This window comes from Ammodytes marinus, assembly GCF_949987685.1.
Source record: "Ammodytes marinus genome assembly, chromosome: 18".
NCBI lineage: Eukaryota > Metazoa > Chordata > Actinopteri > Uranoscopiformes > Ammodytidae > Ammodytes > Ammodytes marinus.
The window spans coordinates 21,220,443-21,233,785 of NC_137222.1; the positions used below are offsets into that span (position 1 = coordinate 21,220,443).

The following is a 13,343-nucleotide window of genomic DNA, read 5'->3' on the forward strand; positions in this document are numbered from 1 at the left end:
ATTTAAGATCATGTTCTGTCAATGGTTCATGTGAGTCTGCCCAACTCATATGTCAGCCACAACTTGTTTATCATTCTGTTGTCAGACTTTGGGGACCGCCCACACACTATTCACATTCTTTGCATAGCACGCACGCACGCACACACACAAGCACACACACACACACACACACACACACACACACACACACACACACACACACACACACACACACACACACACACACACACACACACACACACACACACACACACACACACACACACACACACACACACACACACGAGACACCAGTCTTTACATTTGAAAGAGGCCACATATCCGTCAACATGGATACTGTAGTTAGGTTACTGTAAGTGTAAGACTGCCATCCTGTTTTTTTAAGATATTTTTGGGCATTTTTATGCTTTATTGATAGTGCAGAGAGACAGAGGTGAAATGGGGCAGAGAGGGGAGTGACATGCAGAGAACGACCGCGGGTGGGAATCGAACCCGGGGCTGCTGCTGGGCCTGGCCCGGGGGTGGGGGCGGGGGGTTGCCCTACCAACTGAGCTAAGGGCGCCCCCGCAATCCTGTTTGTATACCTTCCATAACAAAAGGGTGGCCTACTTGCATGTCCAAAATACACATTACAGAGCAACGTTAGCATTCATCACCAGCTGAGTTTCCGGCTATTTACTCTCATTTTAGCTCTTTTTGGTTTGGTCTCCACCTTCACTTTAACTGTCTCAGTAGCAATCCAATTTAGCCAACATTTAAAAACAAAAGATTTGTGTGAATCATATATATATAAGTAGCTCTATTATTTTATATGATTAATGGTTGAGGTGAAGGATTGGAGCTATTATGTTGTATTCATTTAAACTGAGGACATTTATTTCTGTCCAGTAGGGGGCAGATATGGGGCATACCAAGATGACAGTTACTGATTGTGTCATGTGTGTTTGTGTGTGTGTGTGGGGGGGGGGGGGGGGGAGGGGCTGCTGCAGCTATGTTTATACCCAGGGAATTTAGAAATACAAGGTCTGTGAGTCCAAATTATCCATGCACGGCCCCACCTAAGAAATATTTGACTAGCCAGAAACCACACACTTTAGTATCACAGTTAATAACTTACTTCTGAGTGCTTAAGTCCATCTTCAACCACAGTCGTCTTCGGTCTTCACTTCTTTACCTGCACAGAACAGATAACAGTTATATTGTTAGTGAATAAAGACAAGTTTCTTCCTTTAACCCTGCAATGAAAAAAAAAAGTAAACTCATAAAGGGGCAGATATGTCACAGCATATACAGTACAGACATTAAGACAGAAGAGTCAATCAGCTCATGTCACTGACACAAAAGAGTTACTGTCAGGGTTTGGGAGATGTTTGTGAGGTGGAATGTGTCCTCTGTGTATGTGGAAATGCTTGTGTGTGAGTAGGGGAATGTATTATTAAAGTGTTTAAAAAATAAAATAAAGACAGGACAAAAACATTGCAACCGGAGATGAAGCAATGAAAGGAGGAGTGGATACACACTGTCTGTTTCATCTGTATTTCTTGTTACCAGGTAGATTTACAGTGTAACATTGATATGTGTTATGGCCACCACTAGATGGCAACCACCCATTAAGTACAGTAGTTCCACCATCACTCTCTGCACACAGTCCAGTCATTAGCTCCCTATTTATCAGGTGGTGTTTTTGTTTTAAACTAGATATAATCCAGATGAGGTGACGGTGCTTTCTTTTAAGTTTTCTGAGTTTTCTTTTCAGGAACAAACTGATTGATGAGCTGAGATCTGTCAAACTGTGTCCCCTTCACCCAGCAAACTGAAACTGGCTCGTTGAATGCTGTCTAGATTTTAAGAAGACACTGGGAACAGCCTAAAAACATCCAATTAAAATAAATACACTCATAACTGTTAACCAATTTAAACTTATTGTTTTGAATCAGTCCCACTCCAAGTTGTAACTGTTTTAATTAGGCTATTGTTCTACTTCATTCAATTGATCTGAATGTTTTAATTGTTGTTGTCTCTTTGTAAGCTTGTTGTGCATTTTCTTGTGTATCTGTAATTAACTCGACGCCATTGCAAAAGAGGGTCACCAGTCAATTGATCTTTCGAGGTTGAATAAAGGAAAATGAATGAAAAGGAAAATTAAGTATGTAGTGGACATTTTGAGATGTTTGTATGCAGATGTGGATGAAACAATATTTGAACAGTGTTTGATTAAGGGAACCTGTTCGCTTCATCTATAGAGCTAAGGTTATACTTTCAAATACAAAGTGAACAGAACACACAATAAGGCAAACTACGCCGACAACAAATAGTACGTAATGAATAGCTGTTTTGAAACAAGATACTGAATTTCTGACTGCAAATATATGATGTGGATTAAATATAAATAGAAGGTGTCAGGATTTTAATTTTTAAATATTAATGATGTTATAGCCCCCATCATTAATTTGCATTTACTCTTTTATAATCAATTGAACAATAATAATAATAATAATAATAATTGATTGGATTTATATAGCGCTTTTCAAGGTACTCAAAGCGCTTTACAGGGTTCCAGGTTCAATTCGTTCACACACAGTCATACCAGTGGTGGTAAACTACAATAGTAGCCACAGTTGCCCTGGGGCAGACTGACAGAAGCGAGGCTGCCATTCCGCGCCATCGGCCCCTCCGACCACCACCTCAAACATACAGCAGTCATACACATTCACACGAGGCAAGGTGGGTGAAGTGTCTTGCCCAGGGACACAACGACCATGACACAAGTGGCCGGGCGGGGATCGAACCGCCAACCCTAGGATCGTTGGCCAACCAGCTTAACCACCTGAGCCACAATCGATATATTCTTAACATGTGAACTATAATGCTCTCATTTCAGGCCTTGAGCAGGGACAGTTTGAGGAGAAGAAATAGCAATAAATCTAAAATAGCAATAAATCTTGTTGTAAAACTTTACGATGTTTTCCCCATAAAATAATCCTAGAGGGCAAGGCGATGTATCTGTTTAATAACAAAGGCCTTCTGATAGTTTTAGGTACATTCAAGGCTGGGAAGCTTAACCCTACTTTCAGCATAGTTCATGAAGAGGACGGCCAGGAAGAAGAAGAGGATGGACTTTGAAAACGCATGACAACGACTTAGCCAATCAATACCCTTTGTTTAGAGATGTTAAAATGCCTTGCTGTTGAGAAGGCAGATCACTTTTTTCACTTTTTGCTGTCTCTGAAACCTGCATGGAGCTGTCCTGTGACAACACTTGAGAACTTTGAAACTTTTTCCAGTCATTCTTTATTTTTTTACCTTCCATATATCCGAATAAACAAACACCTATTATTATAGTTTTAATAAAGGTGTGATGTTACTGCCACATACATTGTGTGTTTACAGAGCAACAGAGTAAGATGCATTGACATTTGAGTCAAATGATTGTTGGTTTTTGGACCTTTGTACAAATCCTGTGAACTCCACTTCTGACAGCAGGAATAAACAATTGTGACGCAACTGCTTCTGTTGCAATCCAATGACGCTGTTCTGACCAACAACAAAAAAACGCTGATTTCAACACATATCTCTTGTACCCCTCAGCACTCGAAACAAATGGGATTCTTTAAAACATATGTTACTGGAAATAGGCTCCAAAAGAGCTGGCTTTGGACCAAAGCTTTTGAACAGAACACTGGGTCTCTGGTCATGACTTGGTGTGCAAACAGAGGGGGTAAAAATCTGGTGGTTCTAAATTGACAGATGAAAGTTTCTTCAGTGTGGAAATTCCTGGGGTCAGGAATCCACCACACTGCTGATTATATGACCGGAGTATAACAGTGTCTGGACCAGACAAGAGGGATTTACTCTGAGGAGCACATCATGAAGGTACTGTAAACTCCACAACACATTTACTATTCAGACTTGTTGCCACTGTTATATCAGTAGATAGTACTGTTTGGTTCTGACCAGGTATGGGGCTCTGCCTATATGCCGTCTAAGGCTGAGGTCCATATGTGCCAAACATTTTGCTGTGGTTGCGCCCATGCTTGGATCATTTTTTAAATGTTTTTCAAAGTTTTATTTCACTGTATCAATGTTTGGCACCATCCCCCCAAGTGTTCTATTATTCTACATAATTGTTACCGTAACAAGGGATGCATTTTCACAAAACAACCAATCATTGCAGATTGCACTGTATTTGAGACATTCTGACAATTCAGGTTTTTCCGGCCTAACAAGTGCAGTTTTCTTGCTTGTTGTGTGCAGTTGGATTTGGCTGCAGCTCTGTCTACTTTGGCATTGACGCTCGTCTTTCTGTTTCCAGTCTGGTAGGTGTACACACCATAGATAGTGTATAAAAGGTACGCACATACACCATGCAAGCTGTCTGCACATAATACTGCATTATTTTCATTTGGATAACCATAGTTAGTGTGAAAAGAAATGGTGTTATTATTATTGTCCATGTTCCAGATGCATCTTCAAAAACCAAATAATTGTCAAATAAGTGTGGTTAGGTTTGCTGTATTCATCAAATCTTATTGCACTGATGTGTAAAAAGAATTATACGTCTCAGTTTATTATCAAGTAAATGTATATGACATACATTTTTATATTATGAAATTCTCCTTGTCTTTCAGCTGTCAGCAGCCTGTGAACTGCAGATGGGGGCCTTATGGAGAATGGTCTGACTGTGATGCCTGCTCCAGTACAAAGGTACTTCAGAGCATTTTTTTCGTCCAACAAATGTGCTGAATACAGACAACACACATTTAAAATAATATAGAAAATTACTATGTCATGACTTAAGGTGTCATAACAGCTTGCGCTTGCAGAGTTTTGAAACATGGGACCTAAAATTGAGTCATCCACAAAAAAGTACAGTCTGACAACTTGTCTAGAGTACCAATATGGTTCTGAATTGAATGGTTCCAGAATAAATAGAAATGCCTTTCCTTGTTGGCTTAATTCCCAGGTGCGGACACGCCATGTGGAGGTGTATGCCCAGTTCGGGGGTGTGCCATGTTCAGGAGAAGCTACACAGACCCAACCATGTGTCCCACAGAAAGGATGTCCCCTGGAAACAGGCTGCGGAGACAGGTTCCGCTGCACCTCTGGTACATTGTCAAATTCTCATTTTCATATTTAACAAAATGTGCCGCAGCTGTTCGTTTTTTTCATACATAGCTATGAATATCATATTTTATTTATGTTTATATATTCACCGTTTGGGCTGTGTTGGTAAGGGTTGCAGTTATGTAAATGTTTTCATTAAGGTTTTTCTCAAGATTCCCCTGGATATGTCTCTCGATTATTAACATTATTACAAAAAATAAATTAAATAAATTAATGAATTCAGAAATGTTACAAATTACATATCAAATTGTACATCTGATATAAGAGTGCTTATTTAATTTTTTTAAATGCAGTCATTGAATTATCTCTCTTTTAATGTGTAATGGATGCTCTTTATTGAAACCCTGTTTAGGTCAGTGTATCAGCCAGACTCTGGTGTGTAACGGGGACCAGGACTGTGAGGATGGTCTGGATGAGAGGAGCTGTGATAGAGGCAGCAGCCAGGATTCATGTGACCTCGACAAAACACCTCCCAACTCTGAAGTCACAGGCAGAGGGTGAGTAGCCAACTGCACCTTTTGCTGTAAATATTCAGTTCAAATAAGGACTCGGTGTGTGTCTACTTGTAAATCAACACATCATGTTAGGGTGAAGGATATGTGACCTATTATAATGTATTATATTATATTCTGTTGCTGAAACCTTGTATGTCCAAAACGCTCATTTTCCAGGAAATATAAAAGAAACATCACAGTATTTGCACTGTACTGTATATTCATCGTTAATTCACACGCTCTTTTTAATACTTTTAAGTAGTTTACAATTTATAAAAAACACACAGAGATGTGAAGTGTGACCAATAGCACTGATTTGTGAAAAAATAAAAATAAAAATGGATAAACAAGATTTCCGCCAGCCAGCGACGATAAATTATATAAAAGGCCATCAAATTGATGAGATGTGTCTTGTTTTAAAGGTATGACGTGCTGACGGGCAAACTGAGAGCAGGTGTGATCAACACTCTGAGCTTTGGAGGTCAGTGCAGGAAAGTATTCAGTGGGGACCATAACATCCAGTACAGGCTGCCTCAGAGCATCCTCAGGTACAACTTTGAGGTGAGTCATATAAAAAAATTATGTTTGGAAGTCTTGTCTGCTTCTCTGATATGGTTTTCATATGAATATTATTCGGCGGTAATTGTTGAGCATGGTATAAGTGTAGGATAATCAACTTGTAGGATTGCGTTATACAGTTGTAAGGCACTTCGCAGAGGCTACACATGACGTTGTGCCATACCGTATAATGCACACCTACTCGCTGAGTATCCCTTACCTTTTGAATGATACAGCTAACATGGCTGAACACTTGAATAACAGAAAAGCAAATGTTGAACTCAATTTCCTTTGTTTGTGCTGCAGGTGAAAGTAGACAATGAAGAGACCGACGAATCCTACGAAAGTTCCTGGTCCTACATGCAGCACATCACCGACGTCGCATGGTTTGGACATGACCGCCGCACTTTCCACAAAGAGCTCACTGAAAGCAAGGTAAAATGATACACTGTCGTACAAACTGACACTTGGCCTGATAGTTGTATCCCTGGCCTCTGTCATTAGTCTAGGCTTAAACCTTTTTATTCAACAGCTTCCAGGGGAATGACCTCCCAGTCTTTTTCTTGTCTATCGACCAGGCCCACAAACTTATAATCCTGAAGAATAAAGTGGAGCTGGCCCAGTTCCAAAACTCTGCCCCTCAGTATCTGACTCTGGTCCAAGGCTTCTGGAAGGCCCTGTCCTCGCTGCCGTTCACATACGACTACTCTGCCTACCGCCGGCTGCTGCACACATACGGCACACACTACCTCTCGGAGGGCTCTCTCGGAGGAGAATACCAAGCCTTGCTGGAGTTGGACCGTCAGGCGTTCGCATCGACGAGTAAGAACTTTTAGCTTGAATACTTTTATTGTGAATGTGTGTCTTCACATGCTATTTAAGTAGGTATACATTAAATAAATAAAGAGTTAAATACATCATGCCAGCACTGCCTTATATTTAGGCCTACTTATTTGCTTGTGTCAGCTGATGATTGAGAATGTTGAACTGTCTCATACCTCATTTGTGTAAAGGTACGACCGACATAGATTACCAGAGGTGTTGGAGGAAAGTGAAACGCCGTTTCTTCAGGAAGAAAGTCACTACAACCTGTGAAAAGCTGTTTAAATCTATATCCACCAGAGACGGTAAGGGATTCCTGGAGGGGGTCAAATAAATCAGTTACTCTGAGTCCAGTAAAAGTTAGCTTTAATTTAAAAAGGCTACATGGAATGACTATCACACAGACCTGAACTTGAGCTTTATTGTCATTTGTATGAAGGACGTAAAGTCAATAAGATGCCCATTAAGGTCACTGTGTTTGGAGGAGATCTGGCCTTCATAAGCGCTCTGACAGTTCTGGATCTGGAAACCCCAGAAGCTAACGGAGAGATCTATGACAACTGGGCCTCGTCCGTCAAAGACTTCCCTGAAATCATAGACCAGAAGGTATCACAGCTGGTTATATCTTATTAAGAATTGATATACTGTAAAGCGCTGATCTTTTTTTGTGTTCCATTTTACGTGTCACATGTTGATTTAGTTCTTTCTACTTATCATCTTTTATTCTGTTGTGATGACCTCTTTCATTCAGTTTAACAGTGTCAGAGCACTGAGAATTGACATTAGTTTCTCATTGTAAACTGGTGACCATCAATTTTACTAGCTGAATATGACAACTGTTCCTAGGACACTCAACTAGCTGTAGTTGCTAGCTAATTCAAATTTACTTCAACTTCGTCTCAGAGTTAAAAATGACAACCCTGCCATAGTTTCTTAGTGAACCACTTAATGGCTACACACACAATATGCTTAAACACTGATGGCCCAGGCCAACCCCACAAAAAACGTAGTTAGCTAATGATGATCCCAGCCTTAGAAGGCAATGGGATAGTGAGCTAGTTTGTCTCACACATTATAATGCATTTAGAATGATCACTGCATAATACATTACATATGGAACTTGAGGAGATATTCAATCATTTTGAAAACAGTGATTTTCACAACAAGCATTCTCCAAATCGAGGAGTCCACCTTTAGTGCACATTAATAGACTGTTACCTTGTATGTCAGCTGCGTCCCCTGTATGAGCTGGTGAAGGAGGTGCAGTGTGCAGGCCTGAAGAAGCTCCATCTGAAAAGAGCCACAGAGGAGTACCTGGCTGAGGAGCATCCCTGTCACTGCCGGCCCTGCCTCAACAACGGCCAGCCTCTGCTGACGGGCTCCGAGTGTCGCTGCGTCTGCCGCCCGGGAACCTCTGGACAGGCCTGTGAGAGGGGCGCTGTGACTGGAGAACAACCAGGTAAACAGACAAAAAGACTCTGAAGGGGAAAACGGATTAGTTGAAATGTTTAAGGTAAACATGATGAATCAAACAATATAATATAATGTATTGCAAGGTTGTACAATGAGTATAGCCTAATAGATAGATTAGATAGATAGATAGATAGATAGATAGATAGATAGATAGATAGATAGATAGATAGATAGATAGATAGATAGACACTTTATTGAACCCTTGGGAATGTTCCTTCAGGGAAATTCAAAATTCCAGCAGCGGTAGTACAGACAAGATACATAAACAAGTAAGAAAAAAACAAGCTAAAATGCACCAATAGACATGGTAAAAAATTATATGTGTTAAAAATTAAGAATTTTAGTTTTCTTAACGGTGGCGACCTGGCAGTCAGTGTGACAAACTCCTCTATAAACAAGAAAGAACAACAAAGACAATCTCTGTTGTTCCCCTCCCTCAGGGGTGATCCAGGGCGGCTGGAGCTGCTGGTCTTCCTGGGGCTCTTGCTCAGCAGGTCATAGGTCAAGGACCCGCAGCTGCAACAACCCCTCCCCCAGCAGAGGGGGTCAGCACTGCACCGGACTACAGGCAGAGCAGAAGCCTTGTGAAGACGCACACATCCAGCACTTACAGTGAGGAACCACACAAACTTATTTGAAACGTAGTAAAGATGTACTTAAAATGATACCTAACCTTAATAAAAAAAATGTTGACCATAAAATGTCATGGCTAATCTTGTGCAAACCAAATTTGTGTCACCAAATAGGAGATTTCTGCCCCAAGCATGATTAAAACCAGCATAAATACTAAAGTGATTTTAATACTTGAATACTTCTTTAAGATCATGGACGATATAATACTTTTTTGGAGAGGGCCTTGATGATAGAGTTTAGTTTTCTCATTGAAAGTTGTTTGTATGCAGGATAATGGAGCCTCAGTGCTTCGGCCTCACAGTTACTCCACCAAAGACATGTGGACCTCCTCCAAACCTCAGGAATGGATTTATTCGGGTGAGTGTGATGCTGTGTTTTTATTTATGTGAACTCTGGAAACCGCTAGGCTCCTTGGTTTCCAACAACGTCACCGAGAAGGTTGCACAACTGTTTCACACTTATAGCTGTTTTGGAAATAGTATTTTTTTCTGTAATTATCCTGGACTTTCTGGTTTGTTGTTGTTTTTAGATTGTGTTTGGAAAAAGTAGAGGAGGTGATTAAAAAGTGCTTGTTTTTGAGTCTAGCTGCTGTTGTTGTATTTCTGGCACAGAATCCCAGAGATTTCTACCTGGTTGGAAACAGGGTGGAGTACTCCTGCATAGACGATCATTACCTCATTGGAGACGCTGTGGCTGAATGCACTGAAAACCAGTGGAGGACAGGAGCGATGCTTTGTAAAAGTACGTCTTCACTCAATTAAAGGTCACATATTATGCTAATTTTCAGGTTCAAAATTGTAATTTAGGTTTCTACTAGACAATGTTTTCATGGTGTAGTGTCCAAAAGACCCTTTATAATTATCTCAGTGCCATTACTGAATCTCCTCTTTTCAGCCTCTGTCTGAAAAACGCTCTGTTTTAGGGCCTGTCTCTTTGAGCCCTACCTTCCAAATAAACAAAAAGGCCAGTATGATTGGCCCTGAATCTAACTGCTGGTTTGTATTCAGGGGTATCTGGGGGTGTGCTTATCATAGGTGGAGGTATTGCTAAGTCAGGTTGGTAATGACATCATGAGTGGAAATACATTTTAATCACTTCAGTAGTTGCAACAACATTTTCCAAGTCGTGAGTCCTAATTCAAGAAGAAGTCTCAGATCAAGTCAATGTGTTGTGTCTTAAAAAAGATAGAATCTCATGCACTGTCAAGTTATGGCTGTCCAGGAATTCCACTGTTGTTATGTTTTCCTCACCTCCTCACAGAATGTCCCTCTCTTCCTGTCCCAGGTTCCACATGTGGGTTTCCTGCTCTCAAAAGTGATGTCATAGCCACGCCCAGCCAAGCAGCCTATCAGATTGGAGATAGAGTGTCACTGTCCTGTCCTGCAGGGTCACTGCTGGATGGTGAGGTGTCAGACATCATGTGTAATCCCAGTCTGCTGTGGTCTCCTTCTCCGGACGGTGCTCATTGCAGAGCCGGTATAGTACCTTCATTCTCTTTGTCAAATTTGATCAATTTGAGGTCAACTTTTCAGAAATGTGATTATACCGTGAAACTATGATGCGAATGGACATGAACTGTATCAACTTCAAGAAGGAGAAACTTGCTCTGCTTTGACAAACCCCACAGATAATTCTCACCAGTTCTGCAGCTCCTCTGAGATTGTTTGGCTCGTTCTGGTGTTTAAAAACATTTCCTGTTTGACTCAGTTTGAGCAACTCTCATCAATCTTGTTTCCAAACCCAGCAAGAACTTGTTTTTCTGCAAACAAGTTCTAATAAACCCACTGTACAATAAGTAGGCTATGTTGGCCAGAGCAAGTTATAAATTGATAATGCATCAGAGCTGTGTGTCCGATAGATTTTGACATGTGTCTGCCCTCTAGTGGCAAAAAAATCTGCAGCTTTAATCTAAAACTCCACTTTGTTCACCAGCTAGTTGCAAATTTAACAGCATACAGTCAGTTTTTAGGACTTTTTAGGAGAACAGCTGCCTATGACCTTAACTGTGAGAGCATTGAGATCGAACCAAAATTATTAGCTGAAGGTTTGAGCGCCTTAGGACCAAGTAAAGCTTATGATTCTTTGTGGGTTAACCATTACCCCCTTCACATAGGCATAGTCATGTGATCTCTTGTTATTAGAAAAATAGTATAAAAGCCTGTGTAAGATTGTGTTTTTTTGCAAGTATACAGACACTAATCTGCTTTCTGTATTTTCCTTCCTCAGCGCCCATAGCTGGCTCTCTTCCCTCTGGCCTGAGGTGTAAGCTGTGGGAGAACGTAGGGAAAACTGGATGTGTGTGTAAAATGCCAAGCCAATGCTCGTGAGTATGGCTTTTGATAATCAATTCTGAATCACACACACGGGAAAATGCCTGTTCTACGGTGTGATAGAATAACAAAAATGTAAGCACTGCACATTCTATTCATTGTCTTGTCTCAGGACCTCTGTCCAGCTGTGTGCCAGACTGGGCTCCAGCCGGGCCCGTTTACTGGGTGTTTGTCAGCTGGGAGCTCTGCAGTGTATCGGCCGGAGCTTCACGTTGGCCAGTGACAGTGAGTGTGACTGGCCCAAGGACACACCCTGTGAGGACTGCACCCCAGGCACTATCTGTCAAGGTGAGTCTTCTGCGCATCTCCAAAGGGATGATTCCTATTTTTTTTTTGCCATTTGGGTTGTATTTTTGTAGTTTCTAGTAGTAATATCAACACTGTAAACATCTATAATTTAAACCTCCTATACAAGGAACTTTTAAGTGAAAAAGGTCACATTTTTCCTCTGATGATTATAAATGAATTCGAACAGCAAATGAGACCATCAGGGAAAATAATTATATTTTTTATAGTTATTATAAAGGCCTTTGCTCCTGTCCGATTTCCCGGGAATTGATGGAATGCAGACTGAAACATTCTGTGTTTATGAACGATACTAAATCGAAGTTTTCTATGCTTCACCCTTGACATATTACCGATATTAATCTGACACATGAATATAATCACATGGGGTGGGGGGGAGTTCCTCGTAGCTGCTTTAAAGTCCAATGGAACAAGAAAACAAATCAAGCCGATGATCAGACAGCTTGTGAACAAGGTTACTAATAATCTCTCTTTCAAAAAGTAAGTGGGTCTACAGTATAAACTTTGATGGCGGTTTTCTATATGGTTAGTTAGATAGTAATAATTTAGCTGATTCTCTTAAGTTTTCTTTTAATGTGTTTATACCTTCCCCCCTTTTTCCAGGGCTCGGGAAGTGATAGGAATGATGGCCAAAAGAAAGGAATCGTTCAATTCTTTAATGTCATTGTGTGAGTGACTGCATCAGTATATACTGTATAATGGTTATTTTTTTAAATTTCAGAATCATCGAGACAATGCGTATGTCAGAACACATCAGAGTGCCCTAGAGACTCCGCCCCCCTGTGTGTGGCTGCGGCCGGCAGCGAGGCCACGACCATGACAGAGTGTGAGGTGGGGGCCAGACGGTGTGCCGGGGAGCAGTTGATTGTGATCAGTATTAATGCTTGTCCAGTATGAAAGTGCCATCTTGTTTTTATTTTACTGAGCTGTACGTAAAGGAGCGACTTGTTTTTTCCCACAGACTAAATTGTAAATAGCGACAAAAATGTTTTCTACCATTTGAATGATGTAACCATGTTCCTCTGCCATCTTTTGCTGTGTTTTTATACTTGTCATGGGAGGACTGATGATGATTGACATTTGCATACAAAGTAAATATATGGTTTTGTTAAAGGTTATTTTGGTTATATAACATTAATAAAATACTTTTTTCAGATTACACCTTTGTTGGTTTGTTGATATATCTGAAGGGGTTCATTTGCTAACTACAGTAACCCATCAGAATTATGAACCCAGAAAGTTTGCAAATTAAAATATGTCAATTTTAAAATACCTTACATTGAGTCGAACTAAAATTATTTATTTTTCTGCATTAATTCAAAGCATTTCCAAATGTGATCAGATCATATATAAAGCAGGCCTGTGTCATTTTAATTTGCCTTAATGTAGATAATGTTTTTATTCAATTAAATTCATTTTGTAGATCAATATGCTTTTATCTTATTATTTAATCATTGTATAGATGTAGATCTGCATACTATAGATAACAATGTCTTCTTTTTCTACTGTGGAGAGGGGAGGGCAGAGGAAAGTGATCTAGCACAAGGAACTGAACAGGAAACAGTTTTAATGAACTACAGACCATAGATCATTGTTGGTGTAA

At 40.4% G+C, this 13,343-nt stretch overlaps 1 protein-coding gene across 1 annotated transcript; it reads left to right on the plus strand.

Moving 5' to 3' along the window:
* The first annotated feature begins 3,795 nt into the window (after nt 1-3,795).
* LOC307264741 (complement component C7-like) lies at nt 3,796-12,924 on the plus strand. Its single transcript, XM_080046230.1, has 18 exons — nt 3,796-3,873; nt 4,255-4,316; nt 4,629-4,704; nt 4,964-5,105; nt 5,477-5,621; nt 6,041-6,179; nt 6,483-6,611; nt 6,755-6,998; nt 7,190-7,303; nt 7,438-7,604; nt 8,229-8,457; nt 8,912-9,083; nt 9,374-9,461; nt 9,716-9,845; nt 10,389-10,580; nt 11,331-11,427; nt 11,547-11,722; nt 12,462-12,924. Exons 1-18 carry the CDS (start codon nt 3,868-3,870, stop codon nt 12,635-12,637), a joined length of 2,484 nt encoding a protein of 827 aa, XP_079902356.1. The 5' UTR covers nt 3,796-3,867; the 3' UTR covers nt 12,638-12,924.
* The last annotated feature ends 419 nt before the right edge of the window (nt 12,925-13,343 follow it).